The sequence below is a fragment of the Camelus ferus genome, chromosome 16, assembly GCF_009834535.1.
Source record: "Camelus ferus isolate YT-003-E chromosome 16, BCGSAC_Cfer_1.0, whole genome shotgun sequence".
Classification (NCBI taxonomy): domain Eukaryota; kingdom Metazoa; phylum Chordata; class Mammalia; order Artiodactyla; family Camelidae; genus Camelus; species Camelus ferus.
Window position 1 is genome coordinate 21599770 of NC_045711.1, and position 19808 is coordinate 21619577.

Consider the following 19808-nt stretch of genomic DNA (forward strand, 5'->3'; position numbering starts at 1 on the left):
TTATTTTCTTACACTAAAATCAGAACAGCAGAACAGCAGGTCAAAGGCACCTGCCTTGCTGGGTGGCCCCAACGCATGACTCTCACTCGCAGGGAGAAACCCTGTCCCATGGCTACAAACGCTGGCTTTAAATCAGTCCTTTTTTTTTTTTTTTTAATTGAAGTACAGTCAGTTACAATGTGCCAGTTTCTGGTGCACAGCGCAGTGTCCCAGCCACACATACACATACATACATTTGTTTTCATACTCTTTTTCATTAAAGGAGTAAGTTTAGGAGATTGAGACTCGCAATTGTTAGCCATTAGATATAAAAATAGATAAATAAACCGGTTCTTTAGTTTGATAGGCTTAATATACAACCCTGAAGCTCTTTTAATTTTCAGTGTGTGATTTCAGACGTGGGACATTCATGCCTTTAGTGGCATTTCAATCTTCTAAATGGTCTGCAGTATCTGTTGTGGCCCGTTTTTCTCTTGGGGAGATTTCTGTTTTGTACTTGATTTCTAAGAGCTTTTGACATATTGAGGCGCCTCATTCTTTGCTAAAAAAATTTGTAGGTAAATACAAATCTTTTCTCCGTACAGTTCTTAAATTGTTTGCCCTTCATTTGTGCTTCTCATGTGAGGTGTTCAGTTGTCTTAACTAAGACTTCGAGAGTCAAGTACACCGATGTTTTGTTTATATTTTTCTACTTCGCTTTAATTACTAGAAAATCTTTTTCCATCCGTGGGTCAGACAAATATCCATGTATATTTTCTCCAGCTGGCTTTGTACATGTCAAGGTCTGTTTCTGGGTAGTCGGTCCAGAATGCTGATCCCCCCAGGACTCGCTGTTTTAATGACTGGCTTTGTAACATGTTTTTGTTTGTCTAGTACAGCAAGTCCCACTCAAGGCTTTTATTTTTCACAGTTGTCTTAGTTATTTTTTGCTCATTTTTTTTCTTCCAATAGAGCCTTAAACATATGCTATCAAGGTTTTTAAAAAAAAGCCCCGGAGGAGGAGGGTATAGCTCAAGTGGTAGAGCACATGCTTGGCACTGTGAACGAAAAATACTGCAAACCATATCAGTAAACGAAGAACGCTGAAGCCATCAAGTCTTCAGCCGCTGCCACACACCCGCCCCCTCCCCAGCAGTGAAGACAAGCCTGCAGCCCGGCCTCTGCAGCCACTCACAGTGGTGCCCTCTGAGGGGACTCAGAATAATCAAGGACAAGATACTGGCCTTCCATAGCTAGGTGCTTGTCAAACGAATGAATTCAGTGAGCCCAAATGTTTGCTTCCTCCCACACAGAGAAAAGTGCTAAATTCTTTAACTTGAGATGCCTGTTTTTCTTTAGATAAAAAGCAATCTTATTGTTCCAACTACCTGCTCTGTGTTGTAAAGCTCCTGTATATCCGAGCCCCTCCCCTACCTCTTTGGAGCAGTCCCTCGGAGCAGTCCCTCAGAGCATCCGAGAGGCTGTCATCGTGGCTCAGAGTCCTCCCGCCAAAGAAAACATAACTCTCATCTTTCAGGTTGTGCATTTATTTCAGTCGACAACATGCACAAGGTCCTGGTCCCCAGTACTTCCTCCAAATATCAATAAATAAATAAACCCAATTACCACCCCTTCATTAAAAAAAAAAAAAAAAAGCCCTAATCCTGCTGGGCTCCATACCATTTTCAATCGCAGTGTCACGTGCATTCACCTCCTAACGGTCTGTGTTCCTTGACATCCACTTCGAGAATTTGCCCAAATTTTCAGTGTCCCTCATGGCCCAGGCTCGGAGCTGGCCATGCTGCTCTGGAGACTACTGTCCGAGGGGCAGGACACGCACACTCACACGCACACACGCATGTACCTACCACACACGCACACTCACAAGTGTGCACAAACACAGCCGCCGCAGCACCTCCCGCCCCACCAGCCACAGGGAACAACTGAGGACCAGACAGGACACCAGCCCACCCAGACAAAGAGATACTGTCCTGGTCAGTCCTGCAGGAGACCTGGGAGCAGACACGGCCGTCTGCGTGTGGACAGGCTGGACTCTGGCGCGGGGACCTCTCCCCCACCATCCTCCCTGAATCTGTCCAGGTAACTCCCTGCAAGCCTCACCTGGGCTCCAGCCTGGGTCCCTTAGGAGAGGCTCTCTTGGGGTCTGACCGTCACCGAGAGACAGGATTCGGCTCCTCTTTGAAGAAGAGCGTCTGGCTGGCAGCATTTCCCCAGCACCCTCCATCCGACTTTCCCCTGGAGACTGGAGGCACCTCAGGGCCTGCACAGTCCATGCAAAAGGCCCAGAGAAGAGCCAGACACCCACATGGCAGAAGCTCAGGCACCGAGACCCTGCCGAGCCCCAGCTTCTGGCAGACACGCGCGCTGAGTCTGCTAGGAGGAAGAGGTGGGGCCCCAGAGCGGCAAGAACACAGCGATCCTGCAAGGAATCAGGCACGAGGAGGCAGCTGTGCCACAGCCCAGGGCGCAGGGGCCAAGGGGCTGGACAGCAGGGAAGGGAGGCCGTCCTGGAGAGGACATACGGACGTGGGGATCTCGCTCAGCCACCGAGGAAACCACAGCAGGAAAGAGCGTCCCTGCAGAGCACGGATGGACAGAACCGCTCCTCCCAGACCCCCTTCCCCAGGGGCCGGGCACTCACCGTCTGGATTTGCCAGGAGGCTTCCGAACAGGGCTTGCCTGGGGCTTCTTGCCAATCATCTGAGCCCAGGGATGAGAAAGAGCTGCTGTCCTCCATCAGCTCTTGTCCACCCTCCATCTCTCCCTTTGGGGCCGATGTCGCCTTGAGGTTGTTCTCAGAATCTACAAAGGCAGATGCACATGGGTCACATCTCGGAAAAGTGAACATCAGGAAGGAAGACTCGGACTCCTCCCTCGAGCGTTGTCCAGGATTAGTCCTCTCCTGCTCCAGGTGGGGCAGGTAACCCAGCAGGACCCACGGGCCTCTCCGGGACAGACCCCTCCCCCATAGCCTCTGCTGCAGCTCCTCTCGGAAGGACCCAAATAACTGTCTGATGCATATTTCCAGAGTTTTTCAGATGCTAAAACCACCAGGAAATGGCAGTTAACTACTTGATGATCCTGAGCACTCAGCCCCCAGACCTTCCGGCACCTAAGGATTGATCACCGTCAATCAGAGAGTTGTGTGCAGGTGATCACACACCGTAGGAAGCCCACCTCTCAGCCGGCCTTTACAAATTGTGCAGCTGAAACCCTCTGGGGACTTCAGGGACATTTTTGCACGAGCTGCCCATCCTCCTGCAATAAACCTTTCTCTGCTGCAAACTGACGTCTCCGTGTGTTCGGCCTCCCTGTGTGTCAGGAGCACACGCTTGCGTTCAGTAACGAACCTGGACAACTTCTTCTGTCGGGTGGGCACGAGGGACCCGGGATCCTGGCCCCAACCCAGCAAGAGAGCGAGGGCTCTGAATGTCCAGCACCTCCCTGTGTCCCCGTCAGCAGAGCCACCCGGACCCTGACGTCTGCAGAGCTCCAAAACGGAATGGCCACGCGTCCCCCCTTCCCCAAAGCAGCTCCTCTCTCTCCTCAGGGGTGGGTGCCCCATTCTCAGCCCTTCTCTCTGGGGTCTCCCAACACCTCCCTGGCCATCTGTGTACCCTGGGGGCTGGCCTGCTTCCAGAATCACACCTCATTTAGAGCCGTCATCAATACAGCACCGAGTGCCTGACACAATGACCCCACCGCCCACAAGGAGCCCTTCAGGGGCCTCCATTTTCCAATCAGGGTCTCAGTGCCCACCCCCCGCCCGCCACAGACACACACACACTCTGCTGCCGAAAGATCGGCCCGTCCCTGACAAGCCAAATGACTCAGAGCCCGGGTTTTGGAGCTTAGAAGAAAAGAGGGAGCTTTATTACCTCGCTGGGCAAAGGGGACTCCCAGCAGGCTGCTGCCTTCAACACTGTGCACCCCCTTGGGGATGGGGTGGGGTGGGTACACAGCCACAGCTCAGACAGTAAAGCATCGAAACAGGCAACAGAATCACTTTCTCATCAGAAGACTTAGAGCAGCGTCATGATGCCTCCAGGCGACCAGTTCTGCAGAGGCTAGAATCTAAGCACTCAAGGTGTGGTCTTCTTGGCAATTCAGGCTGTTTTGCAAGGTTACAGTCCTGTGCCCTTGTCCTTGGAGAAGGACTCAGAGGCCAAGCAGGATGATCACTTTCAACGACCGGAATAAAGTACAAACAGTAAGATCAATAGCTTCGGCCTGGAGCTGCGAGTAGCAGCTGGCCGGTGAGGTGTGTGGCCGTTCTCAGGGTGAGCAGAAGAACAAGCAGTCTGTCAGCCTAAGTGTGGCCATCTCATTACTCCTCCTTCAACTCCAGGTGGTTTATCCGCCTAAAAGCCTCCCTTAGCCTGAGCCCCAAGCCCCAGGGCCTCTCCCAGTCTTATCACCGAGACAGGAGGGAAGGGGGCAGGACACAGCCACTCAAGAAATGACAGCAATTTAACACCAAAATGGTGGAAGATTCACCTCCCAGTTGTCCTTAAGGATTAAGAGGTTTGACTTCTAGCGGACCTTGAGCTTCACTGTATGCTCATTGTAACAGGTGATCGAATAACACGCCAGCAGGAGCCATGACAGCCCCGAGGCTGACCGCAAAAGGCCAGAGGATGGGCGGTGGCCCAAGTCCTGGGAATCCCAGCCCCCTCCCCAGGGCAGTTGGAATGGTCCCACCTGTAGGCGTGTGAAGCTACTGAGCCCATAAAAACTGACACCACCAGCCTAGCGGCCCTTGGCGCTCTCTCTCCCCTTTGCAGACGGCCCGCGCTCTGTCTGTGGAGTGTGTGCCTACTTTCACTTCAACCTGAGCACCCAATTCCCGCACCTCTTTCCTGGCCTTTCTCTTGCCTCACACTCTATGCAGTGTGTGTCTCTCTAAATAAACCTCCCTTTACCCAACGGTGGCTCGCACTTGAATTCTTTCCTGCACGAAGCCAAGGACCCACACCTGGCGGGGCACGTGCCAGGGGCTCAGCAGAGACCTGGGACTAGGCCCTCCTAACGCCCCACGTCCGTTTTCCTGCATCACCACCGCCCTTCTCTGTAAGTTCAGGAAGGCAGGCAGCCGTGGCTTTGTTCTCCTTGGACTTCCCTGTTCCTGGAACACACAAGCCCTCAGGACCCATTCACTGGATGATTTTCATTAACAGGACGTCTACAAACACACTATGATCCTTAAGGCCAAAGAACTAAACAAAGCTGGGAGGATATTCGTAAGGCACAACAGCCCGGGCCGCTGCCCTTGGTGACAAACGGGGCATCCGGACCCCTCTCCTTTCCTCCAGCCTCCACAGCGGGGGCGGCCCCCCACTAGCCTGGTCCAATCAGAAGCTGGCGTTTCCCCGGCACCGGTGATCGGCGGGACAACCCGGCCCCAGGGCTGGTCCCTGGGGTTTCTGACCCATCAGCTCCTTCCTCTCAGTCAAACAGACCCTATGCTCGGCGCTCAGAAACTGTCGGACCAGTTTGCCCCTGAGAGGGCAGCCACCCAAGGACAAAGCAGGGCTGCGGGGAACTGGGAAAGATGCAGAGACGTGTGCAGACCGGAGCCCCTCCGTCTGGACACGGGTGTGTGCACCTCGCATAGTCCTCCTGGTCACCTCCAATATCAACAGCCAGTGCCTGTGAAGATCAGTACAAATAATCTAAAAAAGACAGTTTCCCAAAGGCAAGTAAGAGGTAGTTCAAGGAAGAAGAATTACAAGTCAGCTCTTAACCCTTGAAAAGACACTTGAACTCACAGACATAGAAAACAAACAGTTGCCAGGGGGAATGGGGTGGGAAGGGATAAATTGGGAGTTCGAGATCTGCAGATACACACTACTATGTATAAAGTAGATGAACAACAAGTTTCTACTGTAGTGCACAGGGAACCATATTCAGTATCTTGTAGTAACTTGTGGTGAAAAAGAATATGAAAACGAATATTCATATGTTCATGTGTGCCTGAAGCACTGTGCTGTGCACCAGGAACTGACACAACACTGTAAACTGACTGTACTTCAATAAATACATATATAAAAAAGAAACAAAGAACAGAAAAGAAAAAATACTTGGCTTCTCTACCAATCAAGGAAGTGAAACCAAGAGGTACCATTTCCACCTTTCCGACTGGCCCAGAGCTAGAGCGGGCATGGCTGGAAGTGAACCTCAAAGACCCTGCAGGCGGAGCATACCGCTGTCCCCCGACAGGTGGGGCACGGGCTCGCCAGGTGCACGCACGCGGGGCAGCATGACCTCCCCCGCAGCGGCGCTGCGAAACAGCTGTGCGTGCAGGCAAACAGACACACAGGTATCCAGAGAGCTGAGAGGGCCTTCAGACAGATCCCCAAATCCGGTCAATGGCTCATCAGCACATGAATGGGGAGGAGGGCAGGGGCCTCACAGGCAAGCCCAAATCACTGCTAGGAAATTAGTTCAAGCTACATCAGTCAGGCGCACAGACGCCAAGGCCGAGGCTCCCTAATGAGCCCTGGGTCTGCAGCGCATGCACCCCTGGGTCGGCCACCAGCCAGCTGGGAGCCCCAGCAACCCCGGCCCCGCCCTCAGCTGGAAAATGGGGGCTGCAGCTGCCCTGCCCTGAAGACTAAAGAAAGTAACGCATGCTTCAAGCTTTTATATGAGGTCCCTAGAGCAGTCAAATTCAAAGAAACAGAAAGCAGGATGGCGGGTGCCAGGGGCCGGGGAAGGGAGGGGAGTCAAGTGTCTGATGGGAACAGAGCTCCAGTTTGGGAAGATGAAGAGGTTCTGGAGACGGGTGGGGGTGACGGCTGCACTACACTGTGAACGTGCCTAGTGCCACTCAGCTGTGCACTTAAACATGGTTAAAATGGCTAAGTTTTGAGTGTTAACGCGAATAACCAATCCATAACAAGGAGGAGAAGAGAGTTTTATTGAAGTCGAACCGAGAACTATCCATCCAGCCCGGGAGGCAGCCTGGCAGCAGCTCGGAGGACAGGGGCCCCTCCCTTCAAGATCAGCATGCATACAGCAAGGCCGCGTGACCCTGATTTCTGGGAGGGGAGCCTTCAGCCTGGGGGGTGCTGACATGGACTCCACGGAGAGGGAGGTATTTATTCTTATCTTTAGAATGGGGTCTTTAATGGTTAAAGCACACGCGTGACGTCTGTCTGTCAGGACATGAGTCAGGCCGGTCAAGTTCACACAAAGTTCAGGCTGAGTCAGGTGTAAGCTCGAACGACTTCCCTGGGCCATAGTTTGTGAAAATTTCTTCCATCATACGTCTTAAATGGTTTACCGCAATTAGAAGACAAAACAAAACCAGCCACCCCAAAGAACACAGCGCTGCCAGCCCCCGATCCTCCCACCTCCAGGTGGCCCGGGGGCAGGGGCAGTGAGCGCCACCAAATACACCACTTTGGCTCAAGGATTACTTTCAGCTAAAGACAATTAATTTACAAATTTTCCATCCGAAATTTCCATCCGTAAGGGGGCCAGTACCAGGAAAAGAACCATTACTAGAGATGCCTTTTCACCAAGAAACTTATCTGCGTAACACAGCAACCCCAGTTTTCCAAACGTCTCCTCTGCCTTCCTGCGAAGAGCTCCCCTCCCCTTTGTATCCCCAGACCTGGACGTTAACAGAAGCTGCAGGCACCCGGCTGCCTTCTGGGCCTCCTATTTTTATGGGGCTCCTGTACGTATGAAATGTTAATCTGTCTTTTATCGATTTCTTAGACCAGCCAAAGAATTTAGGAGGGAAGACGGAGATGTTTTCCTCCCCTGCAGCCATGGAAACCAAGCGGCCGCATCTGTGGGCCCACAAGCAAGGACAGGTGGGAGGCTCCTTCCCTAGCCAGTGAGCCCCCCACTGCCACAGCCCGATCCCGGGCAGCCTGTCCCCACGGCAGCTGCCTCTCGAGCTCCCCCAGCGGCCCCCGGCCCTTCCTGGACTCCTCTGGGCTCTCGGGCTGCTGCTGAGACAATAGACAAGTAACACTTGGAAAACGCAGAAAATAAAAGAATAAATACATTGCCCAGAAACCCCCACAAAATAACCTCCCAGCACTCAAGGGGGAGGTCCCACCTGGATTGCTCGGGGCACCTGCCAGAACACCGGGAACTTGGAGCGGGGAAGGGGCTCCTTACCACCACCTTCCCTCTGCCCGCTATACCTGCTGGCATTAAGAGCCCTCACCATCAGGCCAGGCGAGCATCAGCCCTGCTCCACCGTCAGACGGCACCAGCATCACCCTGGCAAAGGTGACCACCCTCCACCTATGCCCAGGGTGGCCTGGAACTCTCCACACACTCCCCTCTCACACCTTTATCCACGTGGCTTCCCACGACCGCCCCAACCCAGGCGTCCCGGCAGCTCTGGACAGCTGCACTGCAGCCTCTCCCGGCTCCATGGATGCCGGCGCTGCCCGAGTTCCAGAGGGATGGGCCGCACCTGCAGCACCGGAAGCAGCCTAGCATCCAGGACACCCAGGGTCACGGGCTGGGCAGCCTGGCAGACCTATAAGTAGCTGAAAGGCAGAAATAACCCCCTTAGCAGCTCCAGCCAAGTCTCCCAACATCTTGGTTTCAGTTTCCTTTCTTGTATGAGAGAGGCTCAGCTGGGGTGTGAGTAATCAGACAAGACTTCAGGCATGAAGCGGTGGGGGTGGGGTGGCTGGGGGTGGCTGGGGGTGGCCCGTTAAGCCCCAGGCTCTCGGAACGATCAGGGTCAGGAGCCCGGCAGTCTCACCATTCAACATCTGTGTCCTCAGCCCTGTGATGAGGTGCTGAGTGACCAGGACTCGGTTCCTGCCCCTGCCCAGTGACCCAGCCCTAAGGACAATGGCCCTATCCAGCGCTCACTGCGCTCACAGAGGAGAGGTGGGCAGCCCAGAAGCCAGCCAACCCCCAACAGCTCTCAGGGCCTTCGGCCCTCGAGCTGGCAGACACGCCAAGCAGCTCAGAGGGAGGGTTAGTGACCATGCCCTGCTTAGGGCTGGGGGCCTGGAGTGACCTCTGACCTGGCCAAGGTGGACCACTGCCCTGCCTGCTCTCCCTACCCGCCTGGACTGGTGGGACCCTGGAAGGTTACCGCCCACGGCATTTTGTGCAAATGCCACACATCTGTGTTCTCAGACACGGCTTTCTCCTCTGTTCTGTTGGCAAACAAACCAGCAGCCCTGTGAAAGCCCCTCGCACAAAATTAAAGGGAAGCAGAGGGAGCCAGCTTTCCTGGAGACCCTCCCAAAGGGGTCAGTCTCTGGAGGGCCAGGCACAGGACCTGAGACTCAAAGGAAGCCCTGATTTTCTCCTGTTAGTCTGTCTCATGTCAACTTAATTGAGACCAGCCAGAAGGACCAGAAGGGAGAGGAAAATTTCTTCCTCCCCGATAACGCTGAGGCCAGCAAGCCCTCAACCGCAGCTTCCTTCCAGGGCAAAGGCTCTGGCTCCGGGGCCACCTGCCTGAGTTTAAATCCTGTCTCTGCCAGTTGCTAGCTGAGTGACTGTGGGTGAGTTACTTAACCTCTCTGTGCTTCACTCTCGGCATCTTAAAATGGAATTGATGACAGCTCCCCCCTCAGTATTCAGCGCAGCGTCAGGCACATCACAGGTTAGCCCATTGGATTTATTTGTTTTTTCAGTCTTGGAGGCCCCCCAAAACCCTCCTCCCAAGGCCCCAGTCAGTTCTAGTGACCAGGGGTGGGGAACCCCAGCAGGTGGAAAATTCTGCCGGGACACCAAAGACCTCAGCCACGCCACGATTTGATACCTGGACTAAGGAGCTGATGATGAGAACAGACACTCGGCTGCCCACAAAGTGCGTGATTGTGTGACCCCTTGAGCCCTGTGTATTCCCGAAGAAAAGACAGAACCCTCAGGTTTGACTTTCAGCCAGAGCCCTCCTGAAAGGTTAGCAGTAAAGAAAATTAAAAAAACCCAGCAACAAAAAGTCGCCACCTCTTCATGCTTCATACAGTCCAGAGACAGCATGTGTAACGTGAACACTTCGCACAAATGCAGCAGAAACAAGAACGATCAAAGAACTGGGGATGTCCGTCCCACCCCCAACTCAAATGCACCTTCTTTGATTGATTCAGCAGTTACTACAAGCACCTACTGTGTTCCACGCACATACAAGAGGCTCAGAATAGAACAGCGAACATGAGGACCAAGGTCTCTGAAGCCCCACCAAGGGTGGTCCGAGGGCTCCCAGGACTGACGCCTGGGGAAGTGCACGGGGAGCGAAGGGATGGAGGGTCAGAGTGGGCCTCCAGAGAGGAGATAGTGGAGCAAAGACTGGAAGGAGAGGATAGGGAGCTGTGCTGCCCTCTGAGGAAAGGTGTGTTCCAGGCAGAGGGAACAGGCAGTGCAAGGGTCCTGTGGTCAGAGCACGCTGAGTTTGTACCAGGAGGGGCATGGAGACAGTCTAAGGTCCCAGTCGCGGAGAGAATCAAGCAACCACAGGAGTCAGCAGGTGAGGCCCGCCTGGCACAGCTCTCCTGACATGCGCCCACCGGCCGCCCCTCACCAGGAAGAGGCTTGTGCAAGCCGCAAAGACCCCTCACCCCACCAGGTGGGCTGGGATGCCACTTCCAGGCAGCACCCTCTGAAATCCTCTAAGATTCCTTGGCTCAGCCTAGTACTTCCCATTCCCAAGGGGAATAGGAACCCCAGGTTCTCTTCGAGAAATGAAATTGAAACTCTTTAAAAAGTGACAGGTGCCTCCAGCAAAGGGACAGATAAAACTGTATTTCTAAGAAAAGTGCTTCTTCTAGAAAGAGTTCTTTAGCCACAGACGACCTTGCTCTGCTGGCCTGGGCTGCCTGCTGGCCGAAGTCTCCATTTCTAGGAAGAGAGGCAGGACTGAGCTGCCTGCCCACCCCCACGACCCCCACTGCATCCCCAGCCCCCTCAGGGCCCTACCTGGTACGGGGGCTACACGGAGCAGCTTGTGTCCACATTGGCTGCAGAACTTGGCACCTTCCTCTTTGGAGATATGTCGGCAGTTACGACATTCCATGCCTCCAGGGAGGGGACTCTCCGAGGCTGGCATGCTCCTGAAGATCTGGAACCAAGAGCAAGTGTCCCGAGGCAGCCAGCTTTATACACAGCCTCCTGTCATGTGACCATAGCTTTGCTTCAGTTTCATTTTCTGTGAAACTGAAATTACCGCGACCCAGAAGTTCTCCCTGCTCAACTGAAACCCAGCCTGATCGCCTCCCCAGAGGTGTTCACAGCCTGCCTCATCCCAAGGCCTCCCCTTCCAACACCCTCCTGGTCTGAGCCCTGCGGGGCTCCAGCACCCATTTCCTTTTCTGCTGTCCCTGCCAGGCGCCGCCTGCCAGCCTCCCCCTGCCAGCCTCCTGAGCTCTCTGCCACTCAGTGAGTCTAAAACTGTCCCGCCCAGCTGAGACTGGGAGCCAGGACAGCTGAGCCGGGTGAGTGCAGACTGGGGGGTGGGGGGCGGGCAGGCAGAGGCACAGCTTGTGCAAACACCTGAGATAAGACATGGGCTGAAGGTACCTGCCAAGTTCCCCGGGCAAGGGCCTCGGCCTCTCTGTGCCTCTGCAGAAATGCTAGCAGCAAATGGCTGAGTCAGAGCCTGCGGGAGGGACCGGCCTGCACGGGGCTGCCCAGGGCTACAGGGCTGGCAGCTAGGAGCCAGGGCTCAAGATTCCTAACAACGGGGGCTGCCACCTACTAAACCCGTGCTTTCCTCATTGACCACCCAGCCCTCAAAACACCCTCCGTGGGGGTGACAGCAAACCGAGGTCAGGGCCATGCCAAGGCCAGGACTCAGGCCAAGACCACCCAGCCTCCAGAAGGTGTTCAGTGCATCCATGGTGAGAGTGGGGAGACAGCCATCTTGGCTCCCGGGGCACAGAGATCCACCTGCCTCCCTTTCCTGCTGCCTTCAGTCCCAAGAACTCTGCCTGAGCAGTGGCGAGCTGGCTCCTTCGCCTCTGTCTGCTGGGAGGGTACCCAAAGGGCCCCCGGGTGGCCACTTCCCTGCTCCAGCCCTGCTGCTGGCCCTTGCATCCCACTCTCTTCCTCACTTCATCTGAGGCATGGGTGCCCGTCTGCCACCACAGCTTGGTGTCCCCGGTGGTGGCCTCCTGGGGAGCATTGCAGGGACTCATCGAAAGTAGTCAGCATGCGAGGTCTTCTCCAGGCCCTGCCCCCCACCGCCCCCTCTCTTCCATCGGCCTCGGGCAATACTGCCGCTGTGGTCTGGACACTCTCACTCAGACTCTCAGTGACTCCCCCGGCCAGGCCTCTCTCTTCTCCTAAGTCCTTCCTTCCAACCTCTGCTTCCCCACAGGCCAGGAACCTCACAGTAGGGATCAGAAATCCTCACTCAAGTGTCCTATTGTTCCTCCTGGGCACCAGGGGTCTAAGGGTAGACGTGAGTGGCCAGCACCACCACTTCTCTATTCAATCAGCTTCCTGACTTTCCCCTTCTCCCTTTTTCCCAGCCACATCCCCCAAACCACCACCAAAGAAAACCAGGTGGTGGCCCCCACCGTCCTCACACGCCCTTATCCTCAGCCCTCCTCCACCTCCCTACGGCCGCACCCCACTCGTGGCTCTCAAGGCCACTATCGGAGAGGTGCCAGCCTGGCCTTGGGCCCGGGACCGCGGGCAGCCCTGGTAAGCCGGGAAGAACCCTGCACTCTGGGAAGCGCAGTGATGTGGGCAGTGAATGCTGTTCTCCTAAAAGTTACTATGAAATAAAGATATGGGTATCTTTCGCAACATCACTTTTCCGTTGCTGTAATTACTGACAACGAAGGATTCCATCGAGATAGAGGCCCAGGCCCTCAGGTCTGCCAGTCCCCGTCCGCTATCAGCCTCTGCGCGCCCGCTCCCCGGGCAGCGTGGCTCGGGTTCAAAGCCTGCGCCGGGCTCTTCCCGGCCGGGGAGTATTCCGCGCCCGAGGCTGGGCCCCCGGGAATGTCGCCGGGATGCTGAGAAAGCGGGCCGCCCCTCGCCCACACCTGCTGGGCGCAGCCGAAGAGCGGAGTTGGACAAGGAGGTTGGACAAGGAACCCCCGGGGAAACCGAAACTTGGCGCCGCAGGAAGGGGCGGAAGGCGGGGCCCGGCGCGGCCGGCAGGCGGACGGCGCGCATCAGGACGCAGGCGCCGCTCCCGGGCAGAGCCTCGGGCCGGGCCGCCGTCACCCAGACCCAGACCCGCGGGACCCCCGCCCCGCTGGCCCGCACCCCGACCCGGGAGACACCCTCGAACCCAGGGGGCCCACAGCCCGACCCGCGGGGCACCCCGGACCCACGGGCACTTGCTCCCCACACTCACGGGACCCAGCATCCCTCCCTGTAAACCCGCACTCCGCCCACCGAGACCCGCGTCCAGCGGACCTGCGCCCGGACCCCGCAGCGGCGCGGCGCGTCCCCGCCCTGCCCGCCAGCTGGCACCTGCGCGGCTCCGGCGCCTGCACCGCCGCGGGCCTGCGCGGTTTCGTTTCTCGAGTCCTGGGTCCGGCTCCTCCGGCATCTGCCGGCTCCGCGGGGTTGGCGCGGGTGTGGCCGGAATTCCCCGTCGATTGGCGCCCCCCAGTGGACCCGGAGCCCGGCCAAGTCGCCCGCCTCCAGGGAGGTGCCTTCTGCCTCTGTGGGCGCGGGTCGGCTCTCGGAGGAGCCCCGAGGACACGAGGTGGGTCACTCAGCCGAGATTCAGGCCACTCGGGTGCAAAGTGGAGGTCACCTGCCCCATCGCATCGAGGCCTTGTGTGGATTAAGTGACCCCAGCGGCCCACACACCGCCCTCTGTTGGCAACTGATAACCTAGAAGCCACCACCCCAGCCTGCCTCTGTACCCCCTCCCTCTGGTCTTCAGTTTTCTCATCTGTCAGGCTCATAGTCCCGCCTCCTAGGGCTGTTGGAGAGCTGCTACTGGGGCGAACGCCGGTGATCCAGGCCCCAGGCAAAGTGCCTGATGGACGTGGTCTGTCTTACTCCTCCCTGTCCTCACCCCTCCCAACCAGCATGGGCCTGAGAGCGCTTGTTGGGAGCCTAGTGCAGGCCCACGGGCTGCAAAACGCCCGTCGGGACAGCCATCATTATTAACTGGGTTCCCACCCACCTCTCCCACCCTCTCCTTTCCCACACCCTCCAGTCGCGCTGTCCTTCCTCTGGGCTGGGAACAGCGAGCTCTGTCCTTCCTGGGGCCCCCTCCTGCGCTGCCTACCCCTTGCAGGGCTGGCTTCTACCTGTCATTCAGTCTCGGCGTCTCTGAGCTCAGGCAGCGCGAGAGTTTGGAGAGATGCCAGCCGAGCTCGGCTGTGCCTGGCAGAGTGGGAACCTGTGGACCTTGCTGCCGTGTACCTCAGAACCCTGGGCCAGCCCCAAAGTGCCCAGGAGTGACTACAGAGCCAGCAGAATGGTCATCACTGTCAGAGTGAACACACCATGTGGCCTGAGAAAACACATTGACCTCCAGGTGCAGCAACTTTAGTTGTAAAATCCAACACTACCTTAAGGAATTAGAATTCTTCCAGTGAGAGATCAGACCCCGTGAACGGAGGCACCTTTGGGATTTTTAAGGCCATTTTCATGGCCCCGGGGTATCTTCCCTCCACCTTCTTCTCTGCATCCTTGTCCACTGCTTAGAGGAATCATGAAACAGGAAAGAGATTTTAAAAATCCAGCTTTAGAGAGACGGGCTGGGGGTGGGGGGGTCACTGCCCTGCCTTCCACTTAGTTTGTGGTTCAAGAAACTGTGGAACAATCCGGCTGGATTGTCAGATCGCCTCCTCTAATGAGTCTGCCTTCGCCTGTGCAGTCCAGTCTGGCCAAGCTGCCCGAAGCCGGGGCTGTAGCAAGCGCTTCCAGGCATAGATTTCAGAGTGACACTGGAACTCTAACACTCAACACCCAGAAGAGGAAGCCCGCTTGCCACAGGGGGCCTCGGCTTCCTACTTCCGGAGAAATCAGTGTGTGGTGTGGTCAGTGTGGACATCCTGTTTTGCCAGGTGTTCCAAAGAAGAGAAAGGTTCTTGACACTGTCTACCTCCAGGTGTTGGGAACCTGGCTGTAAGTGGCCCTGTCAGCATGCCAGCTAAACCAGTAAAGATGGTTAGCAACCGAAAGAACCGAGTTCATCAAAGACGAAGAATATGAAAAGGAATGTGTATGTCCATGTATGACTGAAACATTATGCTGCACACCAGAAACTGACACAATATTGTAAACTGACTACACTTCAATTTTAAAAATTAAAAAAAAAAGACAAAGAGAGAAAAGCCAGGTGAATACCCACAGAGAAAACCCCTCCGTTTCCCTGGTGTGCATCAGTGCAAAAAAACGTGTGCGTGGAAACAGGCACACAATTTTTAAAAATGATAGTCTAGCATAAAATAATATATAGACATCGTAGGGGATCTAACATACTTGGAAAGTAAGACAGAAAAGGACAAAATACAAGGGGAGTGGTAGGTGCAGTTTACGTTGCGGCGCTGAACCCGGAGCAGACAGAGACGGACTAGGCAGAGGAGGGTGGTGGGGTGGCGGGTGCATGGAGGAGGGGACTTGATGGAAGGTTTCAGTGGCATCATCTCCAGCTTTCCATCTCCCTAAAAAGACGGTGCTGTAGATGCGGCCACTTGAGTGTGGGCATCCTCTCTTCCTGGCCCGGTCCGGTGTTCACAAAGGGCCCCAGAGAACACCTGCCTGGTCGCTATTCCCCAGGTCAGCTGCGCAGCACAGCAGGGAGTCCCTGGGGAGGCAGCCCCGCCCACTGCCCACCTGGCAGGCCTGGAGTAGACCACGCCTGGTCCCCTGGGTGTTGGATCATTAGACATGTCCTTGGTCCTGTCCTTGCCGCCACCAGCGTCTGTAGAATGGATTCGGACAGAACAGCATTTTGGCCCATCTTGCTCCTTGCTGCCTATCTTGGTAATCCTGGAGTCATCTGCAGGAAGGATGCTCTCTGAGGCACGCTTGGCTGGGAGGGTAATTGTGGTGAGAGGCCAGAACAAGGGACCCTGTGAGGGAAGTGTGAGGCCCAGGGACGCAGCTGAGCCCCCGCCAGGCAGCATGGCTCCACCTCCCGGCTGCAGACTGGCGCATCCAGCCGGCCGTCTCAAAGCAGGGCCTGTGTGAGCAGGCAGGCGGAGCTGAAGGCTCACATTAACTCCAGAGCCTGCAAGAGGGGCCTGGAGTTCCCGGCGTGGACTGCATCTGCCCCACAGCCCGCCTCCAGACCTTCATTTCAGCTCTGCTTTCCCCACAGAAAGGCAGGGCTGAAGCTCAACAGTTAGGTAGCTCACTAACCAGGCTTTGGGGCTCTGCTCAGTCGGGGTCAGGCTCGGCCGACGGGGGCCAGCTCTCTGGGCCTGGATGTTCTTGGCAGGATTGTGCTCTTTGGAAGCTGTGGAGTAAAAGCTGACCCGAGTCAGATGGCCCCCATGTTAAAACAGTGGGGACCAAACATTCAGTCTTGTGCCAGCACAGAGTGAGTTCACCCACCTTGGACTGCGGACAGAACAACAGCCCGTAAGGAAGGACTATGGCTCCTTTCTCAGTTAGGGAGGCAGGCGGGGCAGAATTGAGAAGAACAGAACGGAACAGCTTCATGGCTCCCAAGACGGCGCCTCCCACCATGCATGTCTCTGTCTCCTGTTCTTACGAGGACACCACCCAAGTCCAGTATGACTTCATCTGAACTTACCTAATTATGTCTGCAAAGACCCTATTTCCAGATGAGGTCGCGGTCACAGCCACAAAGGGTCAAGAATATAAACTCTTCCTTTTCTGGTTGCAGCCACGCGCGCTGAGGAGCTTTTGTCTAGACTGGCAGCCCTGCCGTCCAAGGACCCTCCGCGGTCGGTGCAGGTCTGCGGACTCAGGAAGGTGCCTACAGCTGCAGTGCACTGCGCGTGACGGGACGGCCTCATCAAGGTGATGGGCAAGCCCTGGGGATGACTGAACTGTGCACACTGTGATACAAACTACAGGAGTCCGTTTGGCTTCTGGGCAAGGAGTGATTTGCTGGTGTGGACATCCAAGTGCTAGTGAAGGTGGTGGTCATGTGGTCCATCCCAAAGCCTTGGTGGCCTATCACCAGAAGTATCTGGATGAGGCTTCCAAGAAGGAGATCGGGAGGCAAGGTATACAGCTCAGTGGAAGAGTGCATGCCTGGCATGCGTTGAGAAATCAGAAAAACCTGGATTCAGATTCAGCTCCCTCCAAGCCCGCCACACCATGCTGCCTCCTCAGCCGTGACTTTCAGAGTTTCTTGCAGTTATCTCGAGTTCCAGGGGAGAAAAACACACGCCCAGCCCCCAGACAACATGTACCTTCCTAACCATTTTAGGTTTGTACATTCTAAACCCGCATCATCGGACACAGCAGCCCCGAGACACAGGTGGCATTGAAGACTCCACATGTGGCTGGTCCAGGCTGAGATGTGCTGTGCGCGTATAATTCACACCGGGATTTAGTATGACAGAAATAATGTTACATATTTCATTGATAAGTTTTATACACGTCACCTATTGAAAATATTCTTTTAAATATTTATTTTTAATGGAGGAATTAGGGATTGAACCCAGGACCTTGTGCGTGCTAAGCACGCATTTTACCACTAAGCTATTTCCCTCTCTCTGAAAATATTTATTTTGGATATAATCAGTTACATACATACATATGTTAATTTCACCAGTCTCTTTTTACTTTTTTAATACTGCTTCTTGAAATGTTAAAGTGACCGCGTGGCTTCCACTAGGGGCTCACGCTGTGTTTCTGTCGGACAGCACTATCTCTATGGCCGTCATCTGTGTAGTCAGGGCTCCACCAGCTGCCGTAAAAGTGGACACTCAGAGCTTGCTTTTGGCCCATGTAACAGTGGTGGCCGGTACCAGCAGGTGCCGTCCTGCACTCCGGCTGACCGTAACTCTGCCACTCACAACCTGTGGCTCCCAAGAACCTCCAGAAGATCATCTCCATGCCAGCCGGCCAGAAACGGGGCAGGTACTCAGAGGAGGGAGCATGGAAAGCTCTGTTGGCCAGCTTGGAAGTGGCACACACCCTCCCCACGCAATCTGCCAGGGCTGCTGCAGCCAAGTGCCCCAGACTGGGCAGCTTAAACAGCAGAGACCTGCTGCCTCACGGTTCTGGAGGACCGAAGTCTGAGATCAACAGGTGTCGGCAGGTTCCTTCCGAGGCTGTGAGGGGAAACCTGCTCCAGGCCTGCATGCTGGCTTCTGGTGGTTTGCTGGTGACGGCTGGGGCTCCTTGGCTTGCAGAAGCACCCCCCCGTGTCCGCCCTATGTTCACAGGGTGGTCTCCCTGTTATGCGTGTCTGTACCAAACCTCCCCTTTTTATAAGGACACAGCCACGTTGCATTAGGCCTCCTCCTACTGCAAATGTGAACTCACCTTAAGTAATTACACCAGCAATGAACCTATTTCCAAATAAGGTCCTGTTCTGACCTTAAGATTAGAACTCAAGACGTGAATTTTGGCAGAGGGGAGAACAAAATTCAACCCACAACAGATGCCACTGACTGGATCTCAGTCACACGGCCACACTTACAGGGGAGGCAGGGAACTTGATGGTGTCGGTGACATCAGTGCCCCATTGGTCAGCTGTAAGCACCACGCCAGCCGGTGGTGAGGAAGGGCTTAACTGACTGTGTCGTCAGCAGTCACGTGGGTGCCCGGTTTCTAAACCAAGGCTCAGAGGGCTTGTCCGGCTGACGGGAGAGAATGCTGGAACCCAGCCCTGCATCTTCTGACGTCAAATTCCAAATTCTTTCCAGGCAGTTCTCCATACCTCTCTTTTCCTTTTTAAAATTAATTTTTTTATTATAATTTAAGCATATATCCATGCATTGTTCTTTGAAAAATTAAACCCAAACGGATATGGTTCCTACCAACCCAAGACATAATCACAGTTACGAATTTGATGTTTATCCTTCGAGAACTTTTAAAAACCTTCACACATGCACCATAGAATCGTTTACTGGGTGTGTCCACACAAATGGTATCTTAAGGTGGGTAACATGCTGCAACCTGCTTTTTTAACTCAAAAATATGTTAGTGTCTATACTCTCTCGTTTCTTTAACTGCCACGTGACATTCCACAGTCTGTGGGTTCCATGGTCAAGACTCTCTCAAGTAGAGACACTTGAGTTGCTGTCCTTTACGAAGATCGCTAACGAGGTAGCGATAAACACCCTTGAGCCTGCTTCCCAGGAGACAGGCTCGTGTTTTGCTGGCGTGGCTTCCGAGAAAGGAGCTGCCGAGTCACAGATGGTGATAGGTTCTCCATAACACTGGTCCTGCCCAAGCATACCGATCTGCCCAGCCCCGTGAACGGGACTACCTCCGGGTTCCAGAATGGGTAAGCTCAGCACACGGGTGCAGGCCAAAAAGGGACCGCACCTCCATCATAGCTCTGGGGAGGGGTGGCCTGGTGGGCAGAACTTTGGGACACGCTGCCCTAAATAAGGAAAGGCAGGTAAGGGGGCCAGGGGTGACTGGCTTCGGTGGCTGGTCAGGAGCCTGGAAGGAGAAACCCCAGAAGACGGAGGACAAGAAATCTGAAAAGAGTTGGGCTGTCTCGAGGGCTGGCCCAGACCCCGGCCAGGTCTGCCCAGGAGCCACTAGGGGGCCCTGCTCTAAGACTGTCTGCACAGCAAGTTCTTCCTCAAAGGAAGTCCAGGAGCCAAGACTTCCTCGGCTGGGGCTTACCCCTAATGACGACGAAAATGAAACTTAAAACAGGCAAGTCCGCGTGGGGTGGGCTTGCTAAGTAAACTGCGAAGCACAGAGAGAATAAAATACCACGTGGCCACTGA

At 55.1% G+C, this 19808-nt stretch overlaps 1 protein-coding gene across 1 annotated transcript in view; it reads right to left on the reverse strand.

The window, feature by feature from the left end:
- RNF213 (ring finger protein 213) overlaps nt 1–11196 on the reverse strand; it is a 101073-nt gene extending 89877 nt beyond the window's left edge. The window contains 2 exon segments of the mRNA XM_014550960.2: nt 2642–2802; nt 10912–11196. Coding sequence (XP_014406446.2) covers nt 2642–2802; nt 10912–11041 — 291 coding nt within the window. The 5' untranslated portion in view covers nt 11042–11196.
- Between the last annotated feature and the right edge of the window lie 8612 nt (nt 11197–19808).